This window comes from Leuciscus leuciscus, assembly GCF_965113295.1.
Source record: "Leuciscus leuciscus genome assembly, chromosome: 8".
Classification (NCBI taxonomy): Eukaryota; Metazoa; Chordata; class Actinopteri; order Cypriniformes; family Leuciscidae; genus Leuciscus; species Leuciscus leuciscus.
Genome location: NC_138732.1, coordinates 36,016,967 through 36,043,582, shown reverse-complemented (window position 1 = coordinate 36,043,582; position 26,616 = coordinate 36,016,967). Strand labels below are relative to the sequence as shown.

The window sequence follows — 26,616 nt, the reverse complement described above, 5'->3', positions numbered from 1 at the left end:
GTGTGGTGAGCTATGGTTTCAGCCATTCATTGAAGCTCGCCGTTCTCACCGGGTTTTTTCAAAATGCAAGAGAAAAAGTGTCTACGAATTGTATGACAAGAAGAGAAAGGCCTCTGAAGAAAGAAACAAGACCAGTGTTTGTGGGAGAATATTTCACACGCTGGCGTGCGCTAAAAGCACAGGTTGGGCTTCCCACTGATGCCTCAGTCGCGAAGTTTCTACTCGACAGGTAAAGTTTGGCATGCTATTTGGAGAAATCCATTTAAAATCGCTGCTAGTAAAAGTTAATGTAAGCTATGATTAGCGATGCTAGCGTTTAATAGGCGTTCCCTCTCGGGAGCAGGTAGAGTGTTGCGTGCATGACGTGCATTTTTTCAAAAAGTGGAGAGGGCGGTTCTTTTCTAAAATTCGGGAAAATCCTCCGCTATACCTTTAACTCAGATATCTGATTTGCAAAAAAAAAAAAAAACAGCTGTTTGGCAGAATGTCTGTATCTGAGTAAAATTTCAAGCATGCATAATTAGTCAATGGAACATGCATTTAACATCTTCAGTGACAAACAAGCATTATATTTTATTATTATTGTTTTTAAACGGTTCAGTATTAAAGAAGGCATTTACCTGCTCAGCAAAAAGACTTAGAGACACCGATTCAACATCAGTCCTGTGATGTTCACTGTCTTTGGGCTGAAATCCAAAGAGAATAAAAAAACACATTATACCAGAAAAGCAGCAGTGAGGTTTGAGGTTAACATTTACAACAGTGGCATTTAAGAACAAGACAGCATGAAGGAAAATCAAGTTTTGAACACATATTTAAAATGTTGAATTGCCATATTTTCTGGAAAATAAGTCGCACCAGGTCATATTGCATTGTTGAGAAAAGAAAATACACACACACACACACACACACACACACACACACACACACACACACACAGAGAGATAAGTCGCATTGATATATAAGTCACATTTTATTATTACATTCAGAAATAATGTAAAATACTGGTTAACCCCCCCCCCCCCCCCCCCCAAAAAAAAAACAAACAAACAAAAAAGCATTTACAAACATTTTAAACACTATAATCATGTATTTTAGTTCCCCTCACTCCACAAGAATCCCTCAAATGTAATGGTATACAGAACAAGAATGAAAAATGTAAGTATAAAATAAACTAATTATAGTGCCATTCATTATAAACAACATTTATTATAAACAGGAAGCCTAAATGAATTTGAAGCGAAACTGAATTACTGGCGTGTGGGAAATGAGCTATAGCCTATAAATAAACTTCACATGCCTTACCTTGCCTAAAAAGCACAAACTGAGTTAAAGTTGAATGTGAGGAGAGATAAAAACCCATAACATAAAACATGAAATCACAGACCAATAAAGTCTAATCCGCCAACAACTGACTTGTTGCATTGACCATTCATTAATGATTTCTGATAATTTGACTAGAGTTAACGTTATTCCAAGGCAGTGAGAACTGAGAAAATCAACTGACCTGACCTTGAGTTTTACTGTTAAATGTATGGGGAAAAAAACTACAGTCCATCATAATCTATTCATTGTAGGGACTGTTTGACAAAACATTCTAATGAAGAGGAAAAATAAACTCGAACCTGTTTCTTATGATTTCTTTTGCCTTTCTCTGTGACATCAGTCTCTTCTTGCCATAACATCTCCTGAAGCTCTGGCCACTGGAGTCCGGTCTCGTGTAACAGCCTTTCCTGGTGCTTTCAAAACACAAACACATTGGCTATGAACTGACTTATTAATTGTTTTTTATTTTCTATATTGTACAATAATAGTAAAGAAATAACACAAATTGTCTATTTCAGCTTCTTCTTTTGTCTAGATTCCAGCTTTCAGGCCCTATTTTAAAGATCTAAGCGCATGGTATAAAGCGCACGGCGCAAGTGCACTTAGGGCGTCCAAATCCACTTTTGCTAAATTAACGACGGGAAAAATGGTCGGCGCGCTCGGCGCATGGTCTAAAAGGGTTGTTCCTATTCTCTTAAAGAGTAATGGGTGTGTTTTGGGCGTAACGTGCAATAAGCCAATCAGAGTCTCACCTCCCATTCCCTTTAAAAGCCAGTTGAGCTCGCGCCATGGCGGAATTTCACTATTTACATGGAGGAATTTGCAAACGGAAAAACTGAACGCTTCTCAAGAGAGGAAACGGATCTGCTCGTGGTGAGGTTAAAGCAGCAGACCATCTATGGGACAAAGTGTTCGTGCGTTGTGGACCCGCCTATAAGCACATATTACTAACGCGCTCTTTAAATAAAATAATAATAATACTGCGCCATTGACTTCAGACCAGGTTTCAGTTGGTCAATGGCTCAGTCTATTTCAGTTGCCTCAAAATAGCAACGCACCAATAATGCGCCCGAACACACATGGTTTTCAGACCAGCAGCCCATGGGTGAACAGATGAGTGCAAATGCATTTGCTATTTAAACAACGTGGCGCAGGACGTGAAAATGAAAACTGCATCGGGTCGAAACTAGCAAAGAACACAATCCTGGGATGCTGTTTAAATGGCATTGAAGGAGTTTCCATGTATTCCTTCATTTCTGTTTCAACTCATCCGATTTTTAAATGAAAATGATAGGATCGTAAAGAAATTTGTATGTTGGCACAATTTTGATTCGCCTACAGAAGAAATTTCACGGAGAAACTTTCAGGCCAAAGGGTTTTTAAAATCTTGTGAAACAAATTCACTCAAACGTGTCCAAACGTTTAACTGCTAACATACAGATTTAAAAGATTTAGATAGGCAGAATGAAAGACGGGGAACTTCCAGTAAACCATGCTACAACTGACTGGACATAAATGTCAAACGCTTGAAAGGACACTGAAAATACTAAGCAAACAAACACTAAACTTGTAACAAAGCCAGGTAGAGTATAACAAAGTGTGTCACTCTACATCTGCATGGTGAAACATTTTTCTCTGAAATGTGCACATGCACTCATTAAACAATCTAATAAAAAAATAAAAAAAACTAGAAAAACATTCATTCTTACATCTTCGAGGCGTCGTCTTTCCTCCTGCTGTTGTTGGATTCTCTTCTGTCGGTCCGCGAGCAGTTGTCTCTTATAGTTGTCTTGATTATGTACTTGTTGGAGTAGTTGTGTTTGTGAGTTTGTCTCCTGCTGCAGACGCAGGAACTCTCGTCTTAACATGGACTCTCCAGGAAGATTCACTATAGAGCTATATGAGCATAAAGCAAATGATGTGAGAAACCACCAAACCTAAGACCACGGTGATGCTGAAAACGAACATTTGTACAAAGCGTCATGCAGGGCTGTCAGGTTTTCATGCCATCTGCCATGTGGAGACTACTGACAGAGCACATTAACCCGAGGGGTGACACACTCACTGACCTGAGCCATTTTAATGGGTCACAAAGCAATTTATGGCTACATAACAATTTCATTGATTTACATTAATCTACTTTTTGGCCATCGTAGCAAAACATTATTCAGCTACTTGCTGATGATGCCATTTAGTTATCATTTAGTGATCTACTATAGTTCAATAATCCAAATCTCACCTCTCAAGTCAACATAAAATCCAAACTGATATTTACTTTCCTAATGCACTTTTCTGGTCTTATTATCAACGCTTCACCAGTGCATGTTATTCCAAAGAAAAAAATCTGCATTTTTTTGCCATCAGGCCAAACAGTTCTGAGCAGGCTGAATGCATTTCAGATTTTTTAAAATATGTTTCTGTCGGCTGCATGACGAAACAGTTTGCTTTGTTTCACATGTCTCTAGCTTTAAATATGCAACTTCACTGCATAACGAATGCTTAAAAGCGAAATCAAATGGATAAACTAATGCAAATAGATGGTAACAATCGTGACATTAAACATTTGGTTTGGATTTGCGTTTATTTTTGTCACATTGTTTTAACCGCTTGAGGTACTAATGTTAGCATCCTCTCAGCCTCGACGGCAAACACACTGCTGTTCTCCACTAATGCAGCATCTAGTCAACAAATGAGTTACTTTGATATGAAAATTTGTACTGTAGTGTACTGTATAACATATTGTTTCATTGTCTGTTTTAAATCCGCATCTGAACTGAAGGTTCCTGCACGTCAAAACAAACTCCATGAGGTGTCAGTGATAGTTTTTATTTGGCCTCTAGAGGCCGCTCTCGTACTGTATAATGACAGCGGACTCTTCTTAAGCCTGGTTCACACGGGACGATTTTAAAATTGTCTGACGATTTTCCAAACCTGAGAGACCCCACACACGGGGATAAAAAATCACGGGTCTAACAGTTTTGGTCGTACAGTGTGTGGTGCGCAGCCACACGGCAAAATCAACACATCACACACGAACCGATTTGACTCCCGAGCATTCCCAGATCAGACGGGAAATCTTGCAAAATACCTCGAGATCAAACGTGACTTCAGAGTAAACAATCATGGCGGACGAAGAGGATGCAGTGGCAATAGTTTGTAGTTTGTTTTTAACCGGAAAAAAACGTTATAAAAAGAAAAGGCGATGATCTCTGACGTCCACCGGACTTTCTGGTGCGCCATATCGCCGGCTGTTTTGATTATATTTCCCGGAGTTTCCTTGCCGCCTCGTCACCTCGCTTTCTGATTGGCCACACTCCACAGTCCACAGGCTGCGTGCTCGGGGGACACCACACACGAGAAGAAATCGGGCCAAATAAATCCAACATGTTGGATATCCCCGATTTGAGATCGGAGCGGTCCCGACGTCCTTCCGAGCAGACGAGAGCAGCCTTAACACACCACACACGGCAGGAATATCTGATCAGATTATTTTACGATAATCGGAGCATCCTTAAGATTGTCGGAAGGGGTGAATTGGGGCTAAAATCGGCCTAATTATCCTGCCGTGTGAACCAGGCTTTAGCCACTCCAGCAACGGAACCAACCCGGAGAAACTATTGGTATGGATTTGTGCCGACAACCGATTGTTCCAGGAATCTGCAACTGTATATTTCCTGTATTTTTTATTTGTGTGTGTGTGCAAAACACTTTATTACCATTGTAAGGAACATTGAAATAATAACAAAATCCATGTCATGACCCCTTTAATGTTAATCAAACAAAAGAGAAAATAACTTACCGCTCTTGACTGAACAAATTTTGTAGGTTAAAGAAGAATATATTTATATTTAATTCATACAGTGAAGACTATGCAGTTTTTTGTTTTGTTTTTACATTTGATTATTCAATTTCTGTACTATACATACATAAAACATAAAAATGTTATTGTGTATTGTGACAACACTAATGCTGATGCACACACTCACAAACATACACATACAGCATTAATGTTGTCACATTTTTCATTAGTTGGTATAAGCCAAACCTGATGGTGGAAAATAATCTAGTTTGTCTTTTTAATCTTTCATCAAAATGAAATCAGTTGCTGTGCTTCTGTAATGGCTCTTTTTATTCCTAGCCCATCTCCTCCCTCCAGAAAGTGTAATAAATAGATTGGTGTAATTTTTTCAGAAATATGAATTATGACATACCTGGGTTCACCTTCATCTTCATTTATGGCATCATCTTCATCTTCACTTCCACTGTATTCATATTCGGTTCCCTCTGTTAAGATTGGCCACAAACAGAACTTCAGACAAATGAGGCCAACATTGCAATTCATTAAAACTGCTTTTAATAACACTGTCATTTCAGGCATCTGTAAAAAATCCCAGAAGTTGGAAAGTGAAAGAACGTGTAGCCTGAAATCACATTAAAACAACAAAATACCCCACCAGTCTAAATCAGAATGTCTATTCGGGCTAAATGAATAAACCATAAGCACATCAACACGTCAACTGTGTGTCTCGTACCTTTCTCTCGTCTCCTCTTCCTGGTTCTGTCCAGATGATCTTTGAGCGTGACGCGTACTTGTCGTTCATTGGGAAGGTCTTTAATGAAGGAATGGCGTAAGAGGGTCTCTGTGGACGGCCTGTGGAGGTAGTTCTTCACCAGACAACTGTCCATAAATGTCAGAAACTTTTTAGACCTTGAGGAGCAATAAAAAAACAGATTTACTGCATACATGTCTTCAGTGGGACAGTACATTTGCTAAATGCTACTAAATACTCTTCAAATACCAGTGCTGGACGAAGTACATACAGTAAATCAAGTGCTTGAGTAAAACTACAGATACCCTATTAAAATATCTATCTATAAATTACAGAAACGTCTGTCTGTCTGTATGTCTGTTATTTGCATATCTCTCGAACGGTTAGTCTGATGGATTTCAAACTTGACAGGTGTCTTGCTACGGGCACGAGTAAGTGCAGTGCAAAGTTTGACATTGCTTGGATTAGAAATGCAAAAGATATCGGTAAACATATATCGGTAAAAGAAGCACACACTGGCTTTTGCCGCTCTTGCCGCTGGTTCACTCCCCCTCTCACACTGCACACTAGTGAGCACAGCGCAGGACCAGAGACAGAGAGGGTCAAAGAAAGCAGCAGAGCTTAAGTAGTGTTTTCTCGGAGTTCACTGTGTAGCCTGCTCCCTCAATCGTGTAGGTCATTATGTCAGTATGTCAGTATCAGTATTTGTTTTCTACCATGCACAAATAAAAATGTCACTGAACTTTTGCTGTGTAATTGTAACAATGAGCACTCAAATACACCAAACCAACAATTACTAAAAACACACACAAAAACTGATTTTGCACGGGCACTTTGCACTGCTCCCTGAATCGACGCGCTTATTCATTTGTGGATGTTAACTGAATCTGTATGTCAGCTATGCTGTTTACCTCTGAATATTATATTTCATTCTGGTGCGCTTAACGTTATCGCTACTGTGTAATAGTAGCCTATGCTATTCACCAACTAAACATATCCTATTCAATGCGTTCACAGTCTCTTTCAAGGGCATCATTTATAGTAGCCTATTCACAAACTGTTTCCTCAAGCATAGCGTTTTCTCGGAGTTCACTGTGTGCTTTCTACCATGCACAAATAAAAATGTCACTGAACTTTTGCTGTGTAATTGTAACAATGAGCACTCAAACACACCAAACCAACAATTACTAAGAACACACACACAAAAACTGATTTTGCACGGGCATTTTGCACTAGTTACTTTCAATTTTATGTAATTTATGTAAATGTACAAAAGCACTTGAATTTTAATGTACTTACTTTAAGTATTGATTGATGAATGTTTATTTTGCTCTATCCTACTGCTCAAAATATGTGGGGGGAGGGAGGGGGACTATACTAAACACACAGAACTTAAAGAGCTTACATAGGTAACAGATCAGTCTGACATCATTATGAATAATAATTAATTTTCAAATAGCCAGCACTATCCACAATAAGGAAGATTATGCAGACATAATTGTATTACCAATACTTGTCATTCACTGATAACTACTATTGATAATTACTCATAATTAAAATGTGCAAACAAGTGAAAATAACAAAATATACCATTTAGTACATAGACATGAGGAAAAACAAAATGTGTGTTGACAAATATAAGCATTCAATATTATACATAGGGCAAAATGTGTTTACATTTTAAGAAGAACGCTATGCAAACATACTAGTTTTATATCATTTGAATCTGCTACGGAAGCGGGCATGGGCATTAATGGGCATGGGCATTAATTTGCATTATTTTAATGTTATGTTTAGTTTTTAACTAAAACCTACCCTGTGCAGACAGTAATTCACAAATGTGGACATGTCCAAGCATTTCATACAATGGGCTTAAACAGTTCACCCTTTTACAGCAGATTTAGTTAACAAACAACTGAAAGTCGTGACCTAAATATGATATTCTTTTACAATAATAAATCCTAAAATTCGGCATTATTAACTTACTTTTTGCGCATTCAGTCACACGCACACTCAAGCTCCAAGGATCTCTCGTTCTTGGCTCATTTTGAGTCAGACTTGTGAATCAGTGAATCATTGGAATCAGTGAGCTGTTGACTCCAGAACACATGCAATCGGATCGGTCCAATTCACAAATGAATCGCTTAGTGCGATTTGCGAATCGATCTAACAGGTCAGTTGAAAAGAATCAGCCTGTTCACGAATTGGACGGTGCTATCGCATCTCGAGCTAGTGACAATTTCTTCAGTTCAAAATAATGAGGACCGACATGTTTTTATGAAATGTAGTGGAGTAAAAAGTATTATATTATGCACATTAATATCATACTTTTGATCCATCTGTGTGAAATGTTCCATCTGTGTGAAGACTGTGCACAAGCCACAAAAGAACAGTGTCACAGAACCACAAAAGCCACAGAGGCAACGAACACAACACATTCCAGCACAAGATCACCTGTTAACAATATCAGTGTAAACCAAAACTACTGAGTGAGATCTCACTGGAAATTCTATTGAAGACATTCTAGCTGGCACGTGTCACAATGCTCTCTATAATAAAGAAAAGTAATCTTACCATTTCTTAGACTTTAGTTTGGGAGGAGGGTTTCGTGGAATGAGAAACAGCGCTCTCATTGGATGCATATCACACAAGGCTGTGGAGAAATGTGGAAAACATAATGAACCATTAAAGCATATGCAACTTGTATAGTTATATAAAAGTGTTGTTGTTGTTTTGTTTTTTCGGAATATGCCTAGGAATCGTGTAAACTCACGTGGTGCTCCCTCTGCCATCTCCAAAGCTGTGATACCCAGAGACCACACATCACTCTAAAAACATGCAATGTATTTCAGGAGCATATTCAACCACTCATGTATAGGACTACAGTATACTGATGTTTCACTTTGCCAATAGACAGTAAATTATTCCCTTTTTTTGCGAATTTCTAGTTAACAAATGTCGAAATGTTGATGACAAAAAAAGTAGCTTAAAGGGATCTCAGTCGATGGACTTACCCTATAGTCATACGTCGAGTCAGGATTCTCATCACACGCGATCACCTCTGGCGCCATCCAATATGGAGTCCCAATGAAGGTGTTTCTTCTGCCAATCGTCCTGTCTAACTGAGCACTGACACCAAAATCCACTGACAACACAGGAATTCAACAATGTCTTCAGCCATATATACTGTACCAGCACTTCCAGTATTTGTCATGTGACTGGGTTAGGGTTGACAAATTTGTCATTTGTTTCTCATATTAAGAGTTTAATGCTGGTAATGGTTCGTCTTCATTCTTACCGAGTTTAATCTCAGCGTTCTCAGTGAGCAGCACGTTTTGTCCTTTAATGTCTCGATGAATGACATGATGTGAGTGCAAGTGTAACAGACCCTGAGAACACAAAGAGTGGCAAAATCAGTGTTTACTTTGGTTTTTTACTTTTATTTCTTTCTTTCTTTACTTTAATAATGTGCATGGCTTCGGTGAAAATGTTAACTTTTTAATACACTTTGTTTCACTTTGAAGTTGTCCAATAATTGGTGATCCATGAGAGTGTGTAAAGTGGTGTGACAGACATTTCATTTATTCAATGAACACATGACTTGTTTTGCATGCAGGAGCTACTAGATCATATTTACTCTAGCATATCCTCCACTCATTGTAATGTCAGAGGAGGAAAGGCACTCCCATTTTTCCCACCACCTAAACGTCTTAATGCATACAATCAATAATCTTTAGCTGTGATTACTCACTCTCAGAACCTCTCTACAGATGTAAGCGATCCAGTCCTCTTTAAGGCAGTTTCCTTTGGTCTTCTTTAGCAGGTCTGTGACCGACCCTGCGCCACAGTACTCCATCACCAGCTGAAGGCCAAGACACACACAGAGAACACTTCAACATCTCACTTCTAACAAGAGTGTGACAGCACAGACGTCTAGACTCGTTATCTACGTTGTTATTTATCTCAGTAGCTTAATCAGGATGGTAAAGTCCTTCAGTTAAACGTCAACACACACCCTTGAAGGCCCTGAAGATATGAACTGCAGAGGGAAAGAATGTAAAAGGCCCTTTCCCACTGCAGACACTATTGCCCCTTCTAATCGTCTGAACTTTTTGAGGGACTATTTTAGCGGTATCGTAACGGCAGAGGAACTGTGGGAGGTTAGCAGCCACACATGTACACAGACATACTGTTGTAAATTTACACTGCAAAGTATTGAACATTACTTGGAGGAAATTCTAAGTTTGTCAAGTAAAATATATTTGTATAGGTTTACAGAAAATCGTGAAATTATATATTAATATCTTCATGCCTTATCTTCATGCGATAATATAGTTTACATTTTGAAATGATATAAGCAATCAAGCGGTTGAGATTTGCTATATAGTAAATATCGCCCTAAGTGAGTATACTGTTTGTATGTGGATACACAGAGCTGTGCGATAATACACTTCTCGTCTCCATACCCACGTGATGACTCCGATCTACAACCAGATTGAACTGGATAATATTCTGAATGTTCTGATCCAATCTGACTTCTGATCTGTAATGCTGCCTGGATCATAATCATACACTGTTTGTTGGTTGGCCAGAGGAGAACTTGCCATTCTGTCGTGTGGGGAAACAACAGCATAAGAAAACAAACAAAGCTAGATTACGCCACCACTGGGATCTAGGCGTGAATGAAAAATCTCTTTAGGTGTGGGGTCTGCTTTAGACAAGATGCTTGATCCAAATATTAATATTCTGTTTCAGAGGACGGGGGAAGTACAAGGCCAATCACCTGGGGAATCCAGTGTAGCCGCCAGGCACCGTGAAGGATTTTACCAGCTGGTGGAGGACCGGATGGCTGAACCAGATCCCAAAACGCACAGCCAACAGGGTATGTGGCAGGCAGGGCGGGGCCTAGAGCTGCGGGAACGGAGCGAGGTCGGTGGCGCAAGTGAAAATGATAGTCACACCACACCGGTCTAAAGTCCCACGGAGGAGCTCCGGAAGGATAAAAGGAGCTCCTCCTATTTATGTTTATTTTGTGAATAAATGTATGCTCGCCGGTTCCCGCCTCCTTCTTCCCTGAGCCTTTAACATTGCTACAGGGACCGTTTTTGGAAGGTATCTCTGTAACCTCAGAAGCACAAACTCTGGCTCTTCTAGTAATGTGAGAGACTTTACACAAGCAGTTAAGAGCCTCTAGAGGAAATCAGGTTGATTGTTTATTTGGGTTCAGTAGATACTCACCCAAAGCTGGTCATCCTGACCTGCAGGACTTTTCTTAACAAAAGCACCGTAATACGTGGCTATGTTCCTGTGATGGGAATGAGTTTTCAACATGTTAATCTCCAGTTTGATTTCATCTTCCTCGTCCTGCGGAAGACAAAATACATTTGTACATTTTCAATTGATCTCTTTCACCACGAGTCAACTTAAATAATGACAGCAAGAATAACAATGCCTGTTAAAAATGTCATTACTTAGTAAGGGACACCAATATATTGAGACTCCCTTTATAAAAGAGCACTCCAAACATAAGCATTTATATGTAAAGGCTGCTTTCACAGTCCTTTCACAAGAGGAAAGACAGGAGAGGTGTGTGTGAAAGTGATGGTCAGGAGAAAGGAAATCTGGAGCCTGGGGTTCAAATGATCACTACGTTGCTCTGTTATCTCCCATGGCAGATAATGCAAGACGGAAAGGGAACCAGGAAACAGCATTTCTGTGATGGGGAGAGCAGAGTCTTTCACTGAAAGCTTCATAACTGATTCATATTGAGTAAAACAAAAAACAAACAAAAAAACACTTGTACTGACTAAAATCTGTATATTAATGCACTAAATCCACGGTCAAGTAACAGAAATAAAATCTATAAAAAACAATCAGACAGACTTGTTTCCTTGTGTAATGAGTTTAGCTGTCACTGTGCTTGTGTAGTCAGACTGTCTGGTTGTGATATTATGAATAATTAATGAATTAATTAATTAGATTACATACCCTGTATCAGACACATCAATTAACATCATCAATTTAACCATGATCTTTAAGCATTTTAACCAATGTCGTTATCCACAGATCTTTCTCTTGGCCAAAAAAACATTTATGTTTTACTGTATGTCATTATACCAAATGCCATTGGTTATTGCTAGAGCCAAAACATATATACATAAAATCTGGCACAATGCATCAATAAATGCTGAATATTCCATTTATGGTGGAGGATTATCAGGGAATAATTTATTACATTCCAGTCTGTTCCTCACACAGAGAAGTCGAATGAACTACTTAGTTAAGTGTTTGTTTGTTCTTTTTAAGAGATGATGTGAACCAGAACCAGTATGAATCACTGTTGTTTGAAAGAGAAAGTTCTCCTCTTGTCATAGTCATGGTTTATTTGACCTTATAGAGTTTCCAGAAAATATTTATTATATTCTTCATATACATTAACAAACTCTCTATTATGAACTGGAAAAAAATAAGGAAAATGTAGAAGGTTCTCCCAAAACCTAAATCAGTGAAATTCCTAATACTTAAGGTGAAGTATGTATAATAAACCCATTCAACATACCTGCACCAGGTGCAAGTGTTTGAGGCTGTCTACACTGGACACGTCAATGTAAACATCATAAACTTGTACATTTGTGTTTATGAACTGGTGCATGATGATGCTGTATGGTCTCAGTGCTTTGCTTTAACAAGTTCCTGACCCGTTTAATCTTTGAAGATCTAAAAGCTGCGAAATTTGGCTTGTATTTCTGTAACCAAAGCTGAATGCCTTTTCTCATGCAATGCATCAGTCATGGTCCCACACTGGTTAAACACTCTCTGGCTCCTCCTGTTACAGTAGACACACCCTAAACTCTCACTATAGGTTGAGCTGGAAAGAGACTGACAGATATGAGCAGAACACCATCAGTGGGAGGCTCAATTTACAATTTTACAAACCCATTAATGGTATATTATAGTAATATATTTTAACATAAAAAAATATTATAGATACTACACCTTCAACTCCAACAATTCCAGATAAAAACATTTTTAAACAATGGTTGCATGAGTGCATTTATTCAGCAACCACAATCTAGCCTATATTTAGTGGTAGAAACAGCACTTGTCACCCTCTTAAAAGAACACATACTGGCATGAAAATTTCATTTGACCAAAATATTGCAAGCGCAATAAACGCTAAATTCCAGCATTCATGTGTTCAGATCATAAGTGGAGAGAGATTCAAGTAAAACACTGGGCAAAAATATATCCATTTAAGAGCAAAGTTCTATATGGGGGGTTTTAACTCTTAACATCTGGGAATCCCAAGCATTAGCCTAAAGCTTGTGGAGGCTTGTGTTACAATGCAAGATAACAGAAATGTCAAATAAATAATGTTTTCAGCAGAGCTCGACATTTAACCCGGTTATGTTCTTGACCTTGTACATAATGTCTTGGTCAATGTATATATATATATATACAGTATATATACAGTATATATATATATATATATATATATATACATATATATATATACATATATATATATATATATATATACATATAAATATATATTTCTGATTATAATAATTCAGAATCAATATTCTCATCAGTGTTCGATTGGCTGTTACTTACTTAAAGGGGACCTATTATGCCCCTGAGTCTCTGATGTCCCCAGAGTGTGTATGTGAAGTTTGAGCTTAAAACACCCCACAGATTATTTTTATAGTATGTTAAAATTGCCGTTATTGTGTGTCCCTTTAGATGCAAATGAGCTGGTGCTCCCGGCCCCATTTCAAGAAGAGGGCGGAGCTTCAAGAGCTTGTGCTCCATCATACAGGCAACAACAAAACAGCACAATCTCACGCACTGAAAATTTCAAAAACTGTCAGTAGAGGTGTTTAGCCTTATATGTTTGAACCGGAGTCGGACAATGATGGAGAGATTCAAGAAGAAGTGACAATTTATGTAGTTGATATGGAGTTAACTATCTTCAAGTCATCGATTAGCATGTTCCGTCACGATAATCTATAAATCTCTGTACAGGTTCTAGTAGGGGAACTGTTGTAAGATGCCTACAGAGCCAGAGAATATACGCTGCATGCAGACAGAACAGTTTAGTTTAATTACGGTTATAACTTATGTTGTCATCTTGCTTTTATGACATGCTATTGCATTTGTGTTATGTACTGTATTGCAATAAAGGTGAAAAGACAGCTATAGAGACTCTTATGTGCATTGGTACATCCCAAAACACAACACTTGTAATGCCTCTTTAGTACAGACATTGTACAACTCCAGCTGCTACAGCAAGAATAAAGAAACTCTGTGCTTCTCACTCAGGGCTGTGTGTGTGTCTATGCTAATAGAGCAGATCGTCACCGGCTGTGGGCGGAGCTTCTTCCTTATGATGACGTCATTGTAGGGGGAATCTGAATCAGCCCATTTGAAGAGACTGCTTTTGAAAGTAGATTTTTACCATTATAGGCTTGTTATTCTCACACACTGCAAATACACATCTGTGTTCAAAATTTTGCATAATATTTGGGATATTTGCCACCTTAAATTGATTTCCAGGGCATACCTTATTAAATGTTTGTGTCATCTTCCATGACAAATTCTTACATTTTATCAATAAAAAAAAATAAAAAAATCATTCTTCAGCTGAAGACATGAACTGTTTCTCTCTCTTCTAAACGTGAAGAAGCTCATACCTCTGTCACGTCCATGACCTTGATGGCTGCCAGCTGTCCTGTTTTCACATGTCGACCCTGTCAAACACAAGGACAACCATGAGAAATAACACAAACACACATGACCATGTGGCCCTGCAGAAGGATCATGTGAACACGTGATTTGATCTTGTGCGCTTCATCTTAGAAGTGTCCCAAAATGTATAAATAGCTCCACAAATCAGTAGTCGTTGTTTTTCTGTTATTTATAATATTGGTTAAGTTTGAGTTGCTAAACAATACTGTGTCGTTAGGTATTTACTGTATAATGCTAAATGTCACAGAATTTGGAAAAATTTGGATGAATAGAGCAAAAGTAGAGCTGTACACATAAACAAATTGCGATATGGACTAGTGTGTGTGAATATTAAAGACTGCTTTTGAAATCTGAAGTCTGCATGTTGTGCGTCTCAGTTTGTGATGCTCGTCTGCGTTTCACTATATGAGAAGAACATGAACACGTAAACTTCATCTGCAGAGTTGTTTTCAGAGTCACTTCACCAGCATTACACCAGTTCATTTGGAAAAACTATCGTCATATCATATATACACAGGTAAAATCAAAGATCTTCACTACAACCTGAAGGTTTGGTTTAACTTGATGAAATGATAAAATACATATAGGCCTATTGCACAGTATAATGTACTTCTCAAAGTAATAAAAACAACAATAATAATAGTTTATGAAAACTTTACTTTTTAAGAAATATCACAGTTATTTTTATTTAAACAGTAAACATCTGTCTGTTGTGAAGCACTTTATTTGCCAAAAAAATGTAAGATACATTTTTTTTTACATTTCATTTCATTACATTTTAAAAGATTGATTAACTTTTTAAAGTTTCATCTTTTACTTTTGATAACAAAACTGTATTAAATCATAAAAAGCGAATCCAGGAAAAATTCAAACTGGCAACACAGATACAGATACATTTACACAGAGGAACATCTAATACCGGTGTATTCACTTTGGGAAAAACAAACATTCTTTAGGCAATTATAGAAGAAATGACACATGAACCCAGAGAGGTTCAGGATGTCTCAGTGAGCTGAAATATGGCATCTAATTATGGATAATGTTTCATATGTCATGCTCAAACGCACAGACCTTAAAATGGCACAGTTCCTTTTCTGTTTTCAAGTTCCACATTCACATACAGTACACTCAAGCATTACATGAATGGTGAGAAGAATAGCATAGCATTTGATGATTTAAGTGACAAAGACTAGTGTTTTTACAATATAATAATAATAATAAATCAAGAAGTGACGATCACTGATCACATAAATAGCTGCAGGCCTACACTGTTGTCCAGTTGTTACCTGCCACCAATAGTTTGAATCTCAAGTGGCATATGTGGTATAAAAAAATAAAAAGTGTCTCTTATTTTCTTCTGCTGAAGCAGGTAACAACCATATAGGCTAGTATGTATGATGATGGAACCCCTGGTACTTGAGTTGGCAGGAAGGAGAGAGACCTAACCTGATGGAGGACAGATCAATCCCTCAATGCTTCATGATGGTATGGAGAGAGGGAAAATAGTAGTAGAATAAAAAAAAAGGGTTTAATGGAGTTGAAATCATTATGAAAGAGAGTAAGTCAGTTCCCATGCAGTTGGCCCTTTAACACAGGCTAGTGGTGCTTAACATTAATATTGTAGTATACAAAAAAGGAGCTAAAACTAGTTTTTTTGACATTTCTTTTCAAATTATTTTTCTTTTCTTTTGTGTAAGTATTGACAGATGGAGTGAGATTATTACTTGTCTTCCCTGCTTATCGGGGTGATGAGATACATAGCAGACTGTAGTCACTCAATGTCTTGATGGTGTCTGCACGCAGCAGAATAAGACAATCATAGACAATTAGACAAGTTTTAGACAATCTCCGTCCTTAGTGATATGACACTTAGTCTTAAGGCCCGTTCACACCAAGGACGATAACTATAAAGATATAGTTCTAAAAAATGTTCTCAATATTAAAGAATAGCAGAGTTCACACCACAGCTATGATAACAGCACAGAGAAACGATATTGTTAGAATCACTTTCAATACGATTCTATCCAGCTGATGAATGATAAAAAAGCACTCTCTTAAAATAAACCGTACAATATCAACCGTTTCTGTTTCAGTCTCACTGTATGGATAACAATTTTAGCATTTTGTTTTAGTTCAGATAAATTAGGAATGTTAAATACTGTGTACAACTTTATAATTATATATATTTTAATACATAAAAAGAAAAAAAAAGTGTTATTGATTAATTTTAAATGCCCACAAACACAAAGAGAGTTGCTAGGCATTGCCAAAAAGTAAATGCAGAGCCTGTAGCTTGAGCGGCACTCTTAGCAAGGAGAAGAGAAAGGTATTGAGGATTGCAGTAGACAGAATAATAGCTTATTTCTGTTTTTTATTTCTCCCTATGTCACCCAAAGTACCCATCCTGCTGAATATATAGCTAAATTCATAAATATAGCCTAGCTTTTAAGCAGTAATTATTTTGTGCAGGCACGTCATAATCAAAAATACCAGCTAAGCAAGGATGGCAGGGAGCATCAGAACATGCCCATGATTTGACATATGAAACCAAGATACTGCATAAAATATTATGCTCCGCCTTAATATCAACTTTGACAATTTTAATATCAACCCTTATTATCAACTTTGACAAACAGTTTAAGAGCTGTACGTTTTAAATAACTTTTTGCCAGCATGGTCTAATGATGATCTGTGTGAAATTTGGTGATAATTGGACAAACTTCGGTCTAGTTCGAAAAAGTCGTTTTTTGACATAAATCAAAATTGTGGACAGAAAAAATTGCTGAAAAACATATTATAGAACAATGTGAAATTCATGGCCATCAGACAAAATTCAAGAAAGCTGTAAGCATATTTCCACAGGCTCATTGAAAAAAGTACCTGAGGCAACATTTCTGCAAAAGCGAAATATGTACCAATACATACATATTGCTGCAGTTTCTAAAAGAAATGAACACTAGAGGCAGTAAAACAGCAAGATCATTTAACCCTTTTCATACACAATTATGACACAATATGTAAAGCACTTTGGTGGCCATGAGTCTGTTGAAAGCGCTTTATAAAAATGCAGTCCATTTAAATGCAGTCCATTAGGGGCAGATTGTGGATTAATAAAGACTTATTTTCATGTGGCTGTTTGCAAAATATTATTTTATGACCATAAAACACTTTTTACCGTAGTGCATGATTTGTCAACGGATACTTTGTAGTTTGCATCACATAACCAGCTCCATATGTTTGGCTTTTCTTGCTCGGTAGCTCAGCTAGTACGAATCCCGTGAAACACGAGTCAAGACAAAAGAGCTCAAAGACGACTAGAAATCAAGCTAAAATGGTATGGTTGCTTCAGCAAATGCATTTTTATGTCACATTTGCTTTTCAGGTGTGTTTAGGGTTTAATGAAGGTGTACGTTATTTTAATATGCGATAGACCAATAACCGTATAAAGTATAAAGATTTAAAATTACCCTTAAATAGAGTATTTTAATGTCATCAAAAATGGTTGTTGTTCAAAATATGCGTGACAAGATTTTTTTGCATTTAAACTATTGTTACACTGAATTAAAGTTTAGTGGGTGTCTTCTGTAAATTGAGGTAAAAATGGATGGTAGCCATTTTTTTTTTCTAAGAAAAGAAAGAAAATTTAAACAAGATACATTCTAATCATGTACAGAAAAAAGATAAGATTTAAAGTTGTATTGCAGTCAGGATTTAGATCGTATCGTAGTACTGACACTGACTGCTCTCATAAGAGTTACAAAAGCAAAGGAATATCTCTAAATTACGGTGCTGAGCTGGATGATGACATCACTGTTTTCTCCAGAGCTGCTTCATAGATGAAGTGAACTCATTCTCTGACTGATTACACAGTTATTAAACCTGTTGACTGATTTCAGCTGAATAATGACTGTTCACTATTGTCTTTTTAGAGCTGCTTTACAGCAGAATTTCATTCTGAATCATAATTTTCATGTTTAACAATGTAAAGCTGCTTTGAAAAAAATCTGTATTGTGTAAAGCGCTATATAAATGAAGGTGACATAACTTGACTTCCTGCATGTAGTAAAAGGGTGCAAAATGCAACTTCTAATGTGTAACAATTTCAAGAAATGTCACGTTTTTTGCAATAGGAGCAAAAAAAAATAAAATTCACACATTATGTGGGGCACTGTTAAATTAGATGATTATTATTATTACCACAATGTTTTCAGTTTATTTTATTAGATTATAAAACAAATATGAGATTGTTGTAGGCTATGTTTTATTTGGTGACAGAAAGAAGTTGGGACAGGTCAAAATCACTTTGTTAAAAAATGTACTGTGAAGTGTCTAGTTACTGGAAATGATTAGCAGTTTCTCCGTGATTCTTACAAAATATGGTTTCAGCAACAGCTGACACCCTCCCATTTTACCAAGAAACACTAGCACAGTTGTGTCTCAATTATTCATCTCTATGTAGATATTTATAGAAGTGAATGTCAGTTATGTCTTGAGTTAATATAGACACATGGGACAAAATATGGCATCTGTGCATTAGATCTAGCAGTGTAAATGTAGCCCGACAGACATGCTGCTGTCTATTATGTCAACAACAGAATGATAATCAAACAGCAATACTGACAAGAAAAAGAAAATCTCTTATTTTTTTACAGCCACTATGGCTATCAGATAGTAGTGTGGGACATTACATAGATAGTTATCTGGCTGCTGTACTTACACATGCGAAATGTTGACGATCAATCAATCGGTCAAAGAACAATGATAATAAGGGGAATCAGATGTACATATATAAATGCATCTGATTTAAAACCACATTCAGAAATATGGCTGGGTTGAAAAAATACTGATTTCTTGATTTGAATCAATTCTCAGATGAACAAACATTGAATCTTAAATCTACATTGTATAGTGTGGTTGAAAAACCCGGCTTCAGGCATGGTGAACAACACTATGTGATCTCGACTCACAGATGAGTTATTATGAGCTACTAAAGCATAGTCAAGTCACCTTTATTTATATACTGTAGCGCTTTTTACAATACTGATTGTTTCAAAGCTTTACATTGATAACAGGAAAATAATGCAACAAAGTTTGTTTTGGCTTTACAGCAGATCTAGAAGAAAATAGTGTCATAGTCCAGCTTAAGTAAGTTCAGTGATGGTTCATTCATTTTGGTTGTAAAAAAATCCTTAGTTATTCATTTAGTTAATTTATCTATACAGCAGCTCTGGAGAAAACAGTGATGTCATCATCCAGCTCAGTTCAGATCAAAAATATTATTGAATATTAAGCTGAATACTGACTATTTAGCATACTGCTTCAGTTTTATGAATGTTTACGTGAACTTTTTTTTTATTTAATTTTTTTTACAACATACTATTTCAGTTTTATAAATTGTTTACTTAATGCACTTTACTTTTATATGATTTTTGTCTTCATTTTGTCTACAATCTACATTTTTAGTCAAAAGTGTTCAGTGACAATATGCACATTTCAGTGTGTTCACTGTTCAGATAACTGCAATGCAAATACCTTTGCTAACAAATTGGAATGCAAGTTTTTATTTGTCTGCCGAGTTATCAATATAATGTGATACAAATACCAGAATTCCTCAGCGAGTCTTCCTCCAAAAATGATGAAAAGCAGAGGAATCGGATGAAGCTCGATGTTTTTTTTTTTAATCGAGGTGATATTCTGATTTCCATATGAATAGCTCATGGGTTTGGTCACATTACAGATACTGATCTCAGACAGGGAAGACTGTACCTCTCGTTGGTTTCATACGGATTACATAATCAGAGAATATTTGTTTTCATTTGACTGAATTTAAAAAACAAGCTTTCTATTAAAAAAAATTTCATGTCTGTGTGGCAAATATACGCTGAGTTTCGGTTCATTTTTGTGACACATTTCAGAAAGTTCATGGAGGCAGAGACAGCAGAAAGCACACCCCGTTTGTTTTCTTTATTTTACAAAAGCACTAAGTTTTGTTGTTATTGTGAGTGTACACAAATAAAAGTAGACCCTTTACAGTTTTGAATGATGTATCACTCTTATCTGAACAAAAATGATGGAGTATTTTAAGTTCTTTCCGCTGTTATCAGGAAAAAATGGGAGAGAACGTACAGACGTTTGTCGACCCCAGAGGGTTAATGTCTAGGCTAGTTGATTTACTGTATTCATTCAAGTTTCTCGTATCTTTTTCATCCTGTATCTCGCTCTTTTGTGGATTACACTTCACAGCGCCGCAGTGTGATATCGTTCCAAACCTGTATGACTTTCTTCTGCAGAACACAAAAAAATATATTTTGACAGAAGATTCTGTTTGGTGACCATTGATATCCACTGTATGAAAAAAGAAAATGAAAAAGAAAAAGAAAACCTCAAAATGTCTTTTATGTTTCGCGAAAGATATAAGTCATACTGGGTTGGAACGACATGATGATGTGTAAATGATGACAGAATTGACTATTTTGGGTGAACTATCCCTTTAAGACAGGGGTGTCCAATCCTGCAGAGTTTAGCTCCAACCCCAATTTAACACACCTAAATCAGCTCATCAAGATCTTACAAGCCCAAGGTTCCTCAAATCTGGTCCTGGAGGGCCACTGTCCTGCTGAGTTTAGGTCCAACCCTAATCAAACACACCGTAACAAGCTAGTCAAGGTCTTCAGAGTTACTAGATAATTACAGGTAAGTGGTTAGAGCTAAACTCTGCATAACAGTGGCCCTAGGCCCTAGTGGTACTAGGCAAACTAAACTTCCAGGCATGTATGTTGAGGCAAGTAAATTCAGTGTAAATGGGTCGGTCAGCACAGGGACAACTGAACACCAAGCATGATGTAGTTCACAGGATCAGTCACTGTTTGGAAATCAGCATTCGAGCACTTTGAGAGCTGCTGTGTCATGGCCCAGACACACATACTCCAGCGTAAAATTAGGGACAGGAAACTGCCTCAATGACTCATCCTGCCGAACGCCATGTTTCAAAGAGGAACTAAAAGAAAACCATTCTGGAAACAGGACAGCAATAGTCGTGTTTCCCGTCCAGTGTGTGTCAGGGCCAGTCGCGTTTCCACTGTCACTTCTGGGCCATGATCGGGCCTCATCAGGGCTTCCTCTGGGCCAGCGGGCAGGGGTTTTTGGCCCGCCGAATACCTTGGTCCAAAGCGGGCCAACTGGGGCTTGAGGAGTGGTCATGAACAAAGGAGTTTACCTGAGTCTGGCAGTGGTCAACACCAATGCTTAATCAAACTCACTTTCAGGCACCAGTGTTTGAAATAACTTCCTTGCGATCCGATGAGGATTCCGATCAGCGTATGAGGCAGAAATATATTTCTATGCGATGCTAAAAGCTACTTATGCTAACCATTGCGATAATAAATACATATGGAAAATACCAGAAACTATTGAAAAACTTAAACAAAACATATATAATTATATTTTTGTATTTTTTTGGTTTCATGTTTTATCTGTCTCTTCCCTGTGCCTTTGTTGATACCGGACTAATGCATCCACATGTCATAAAAAAACATGCACTCTGGTTAACTCGTATAACTCATAACTCCTGTTTTCTTCTCGTGAGCTCCCTCTGTTGCTCTGACTGAAAGGATAACAGTATAGTGAGTATAGTGGAGTTTTTTGTGCATTCTTGTGATCGCAAATAAATGGAAGCTGGTGCAACCGAAAAGGTGAAAAGGTTCTCTTTTTATGTGAAATGGTATGTACCAGTTTGATTCAGCAAGACTGATGTGTACTCCTGTCACAAATAAATAAATTACTGTCACTGTAACAGTTTTTTATTGTAGAACATTGGTCAAATCTCGATGCTGGAATCTTAAAGGGATAGTTCACTTTGAAATTCATTTTTGGTATATTTTAGCTTACCTCAAGGGCATCCAAGATGTAGGTGTCTTTTTTTTCGCAGAAGTTTCAATTTTGATATTTTTAGGTCAAACCGTTCTTGTCTGTCAGTCATATAATGCAGGTCTATGGTCATTATCTCAAAACACAAGCAAAGAGTCCAAATTAAAACAATTCCCCGTCGTCCAAATTAAACAATTCCCCATCGTAAGTACACATTGATGGCCTAAGACACGAAACGAGCGGTTTGTGTGAGAAAACGAACAGTATTTATATCGTTTTTACCTCTTATACGCAGCCATGCCCGAGTGATCTGATCTGACGTGTGCGCAGACTGGTGCATAGATATATACACTAGATGTCGCCTTAAAGACATTGTCGCCTTGTCTACGGCAGTTCATTGGAACGAATGTCTTTAAGGCGACATCTAGTGTATATATCTATGCACCAGTCTGCGTACACGTCAGATCAGATCACTCGGACATGGCTGCATATAAGAGGTAAAAACGATATAAATACTGTTCGTTTTCTCACACAAACCGCTCGTTTCGTGTCTTAGGCCATCAATGTGTACTTACGATGGGGAATTGTTTAATTTGGACTCTTTGCTTGTGTTTTGAGATAATGACCATAGACCTGCATTATATGACTGACAGACAAGAACGGTTTGACCTAAAAATATAAAAATTGAAACTACTGCGGAAAAAAAGACACCTACATCTTGGATGCCCTTGAGGTAAGCTAAAACATACCAAAAATTAATTTCAAAGTGAACTATCCCTTTAAGTCTTTAAAGGGTTAGTTCAACCAAAAATGAAAATTCTATCATTAATCACCCTCATGTCGTTCCGAACCTGTAAGATCTTCGTTCATCTTCGGAACACGAATTAAGATATTTCTGATGAAAACTGAGAGGTTTCTGACCCATTATAGACATCAATGATATTGCCAATTTCAAGGCCCAGAAAGGAAGTGACGACATCGTTAAATAGTCCATGTGACTCCAGTGGTTCAGCTTTAACTTAATGATACGACGAGAATACTTTTTGTGTGCAAAAAAACCCAAACAAAAATAACGACTTTATTGAACAACTTCTCTCTAATGCTGTTTACGTTGTAAACACAGTGCAGCGCTTCCGGGTTCTACGGAAGAGAAGAAATTGTTGAATAAAGTCTTGAATAAAGTTGAATAAAATACAAAAAGTATTCTCATCGCTTCATAACATTAAAGGGGTCATAAACTGAGAAATCAAATTTTCCTTGAGCTTTTGACATACAAGACATCATCATACTATAATAATATCCAGTAAGTTTCAGAACTGAAAACTTACGTTCCTTGTTAGTCCCAAAACAGCTTTTATTGTAACCAAGTCCAGATAACGACTCATTGTGGGATGTGCTTAATAGACAGGTGAAAGACCGCCTCTGCAGATGAAAATCAACACCTACTTCATCATTGCAATTTTGGCCCCGTCCACTGGCCTGTTATTGCCATGTTAGAGAAGTACAGGGTAGACTACACATAACATCACCTTCCAAAGGATTATAATGCTAGGAATGTGGTTATTTATTTTCAACATTGTGAATGTCTCAGTTGAGCATTATTTATTTGTGTGCGGTACATTTCACTGTGGTTTCTTTGGTAAATCTGTTGCAATTTCAGCACAGGCTTTGCAAACAGACTTTTACGATATGGACTCGACAGTAATGTATGGAAGCCCTAAGAGGCTATGGATTATTATTATTTTTCTTTCTTATATATTATATTATATTCAATATAACTGATGGGGTGTGGTATACTTTATTATCCACCTTACTGTGTTAGTTCATATTGGCCCAGATTTGTGTGCGTTTGGGTCAGAGAGAGTGAAGACCTACTTCTTCGTGATTGCTATAATTTGTGCAGTATTGTGTGCGTTACATAACTTATGTTAAATACTTGTATATGATTATTTTGCTTGAAAGTGCATCTGTTATCATTACGTTCTAACTGCTAGATGCATGACTCAGGTTAGGTCAGGTCAGGTTAGGGTAGCGCTGCATGGCTACTGGCCCGACAGAGGAAACAGTTTGATTTGGCCTTGCGACTTGAGGTCCGAGGCTATTGGCCCCAGCTGGCACATTTTTAGCCCTGGCTCGCACTGGCCCGACAAGTGGCTAATGTCTCCTCATTAGTAGTAGTGTTTCCAATAATGGCTGTTGGAACAAACCGAACATCAAGTATTAAACTTTGGTGTGTATTAACTACTCCCATGTTTTGCACATTAGGAGAGTGAAACAAAATGAATTATAGGTCCAACTGAGATTTGAGCAGAACATGTTTGCAGGTTTCAGATGATATTCCTGTCTGAGGGGATTTCCTCGTGTTCTCAAGGATGCCTGTGAACTGGGACACAAACAGGAAGTGCTGTCTAAAAAGGGTGACGACTGGATTATACAGTTCTCCAGTAATTCCTTTAAAACAATATTGAAAAGCTGTGAAAACTGATCCACATTAGAGCTCAGGAGGAACTGTGGTGAAAAGGATCTTAAAAGTCTTTCTTAAAAACAATATATTGTTTCGGACTGTGTTTTACCAGTGTCTAAAACTGTAATAAGGATGGGATAAAAACACTGTGTTGTCATCCTAAAACTGGGAGATGGTTAATAGATATGGCAGAGGTCTCCAATGAGGTCCACAGAGTTTCACTCCAAGCACATCGGATCCAGCTAAGCAGGATATTCAGGACTGCTGGAAACACACAGGCAGGTATTTTGGAGCAGGAGGACCTCCAAAAACATGGATTGGAGACCCCTGGTCTATGGCAACATCCTAAACCATAAATTGACTGTAAAAACAACATTTCAAGTTTTGACAATAACAATATATGGTTTATAAATGGATCACCTCACATTTCATGAATCAGGTGAATAGCCTATTTCAACATCAAAACAAATTGACTCAGGTCAGGTCAGGTGAACAAATTTCACCGAAAGACAAAGAGTGCGTTTACATGCGTCATAATGCGATTATAATGGGATTTTGGCAATATTACGATTCAACTTTACCTCATGTAAACGCAATACTTCGATCAAACTAATGCAATTAAGCTCATAATCGTAGTTACCATATTCGCATTACACTATGTGGCATACGCCGATTTTAATTGGAATAAACAGGCATACAAACACCTTCATTTCATTATTACCGGTTCTACACGGATGCAGTGTGTTGTTCACACAACTTCATAAATTAGGCTAACTCTGTGACATTATTCTGAAGTTCTCTCTAGTTCTCCAAATCGCTAAACTCTGTCAACACAACTCACTGCACAGCCTCTGCTCCGTATCTTCATCCAGACAGTAGCGTAGGAAAACCCGGCATTGAGATGTCCATCACGGCACCGAATAATATCCAGTACGTCCATTAACATTTATTTTTAATTTGATGTGAATAGATTAAAACAATGGCTATTATTTTCAACATTGTGAATGTCTCAGTTGAGCATTATTTATTTGTGTGCGGTACATTTCACTGTGGTTTCTTTGGTAAATCTGTTGCAATTTCAGCGCAGGCTTTGCAAACAGACTTTTACGATATGGACTCGACAGTATGTATGGAAGCCCTAAGAGGCTATGGATTATTATTATTTTGCATGCCTACTGTATGCCATATTACAATAACATGCCTACTGTATGCCAATCTGAATGTGGTATTACCATGTTACTAGCGAATAATCAGAATAATGAAAATGGCATGTAAACTGGATTGAAGAGTTCTGCTTGTGTCATGTAAACATCTTAAGACCTTACTCTTGATTATTCGAAATAATCACATTATTGGTGCACATGTAAACGTAGTCAATGAGTTTTCATGTATGACCTCACAATAAAGAAGAAAAGTCGGTCGCAATTTCCGTTTCATGTCGACTTTAAAGATGTAGTAACAGTGAAAGCACACCCTTCACTAGGAAGTGAAGAAGTGATTGGATTTGTGTTCCTCATAAGTGAAATACATGACGAAACAAGTGTGTGTGTAAGAAAGCTCTAAACACAGAGCTAGCTGTGGAAATGATGGGCATGAGAGCTGTGCAATAAATCATGACATATTATGACGCAAAAGCAGGTTCCTAGATTTAGGATGCTTTTC

The 26,616-nt window shown here is 37.5% G+C and overlaps 1 protein-coding gene across 6 annotated transcripts in view; it reads right to left on the bottom strand.

Moving 5' to 3' along the window:
* The window catches only part of LOC309504961 (traf2 and NCK-interacting protein kinase), a 75,512-nt gene that overhangs the window by 45,866 nt on the left and 3,030 nt on the right, over positions 1 to 26,616 (bottom strand). For all 6 annotated transcript variants that reach the window (XM_082178265.1, XM_082178269.1, XM_082178266.1 and 3 more), the window contains exons 3-14: positions 14,570 to 14,626; positions 11,115 to 11,240; positions 9,628 to 9,738; positions 9,175 to 9,265; positions 8,891 to 9,021; positions 8,650 to 8,704; positions 8,451 to 8,529; positions 5,859 to 6,034; positions 5,538 to 5,610; positions 3,036 to 3,222; positions 1,626 to 1,739; positions 621 to 686 (exon numbers count right to left, since the gene is read on the bottom strand). In XM_082178265.1, the coding sequence (XP_082034391.1) occupies positions 621 to 686; positions 1,626 to 1,739; positions 3,036 to 3,222; positions 5,538 to 5,610; positions 5,859 to 6,034; positions 8,451 to 8,529; positions 8,650 to 8,704; positions 8,891 to 9,021; positions 9,175 to 9,265; positions 9,628 to 9,738; positions 11,115 to 11,240; positions 14,570 to 14,626 (1,266 nt within the window). The remainder of the gene's footprint in view (positions 1 to 620; positions 687 to 1,625; positions 1,740 to 3,035; positions 3,223 to 5,537; positions 5,611 to 5,858; positions 6,035 to 8,450; positions 8,530 to 8,649; positions 8,705 to 8,890; positions 9,022 to 9,174; positions 9,266 to 9,627; positions 9,739 to 11,114; positions 11,241 to 14,569; positions 14,627 to 26,616) is intronic.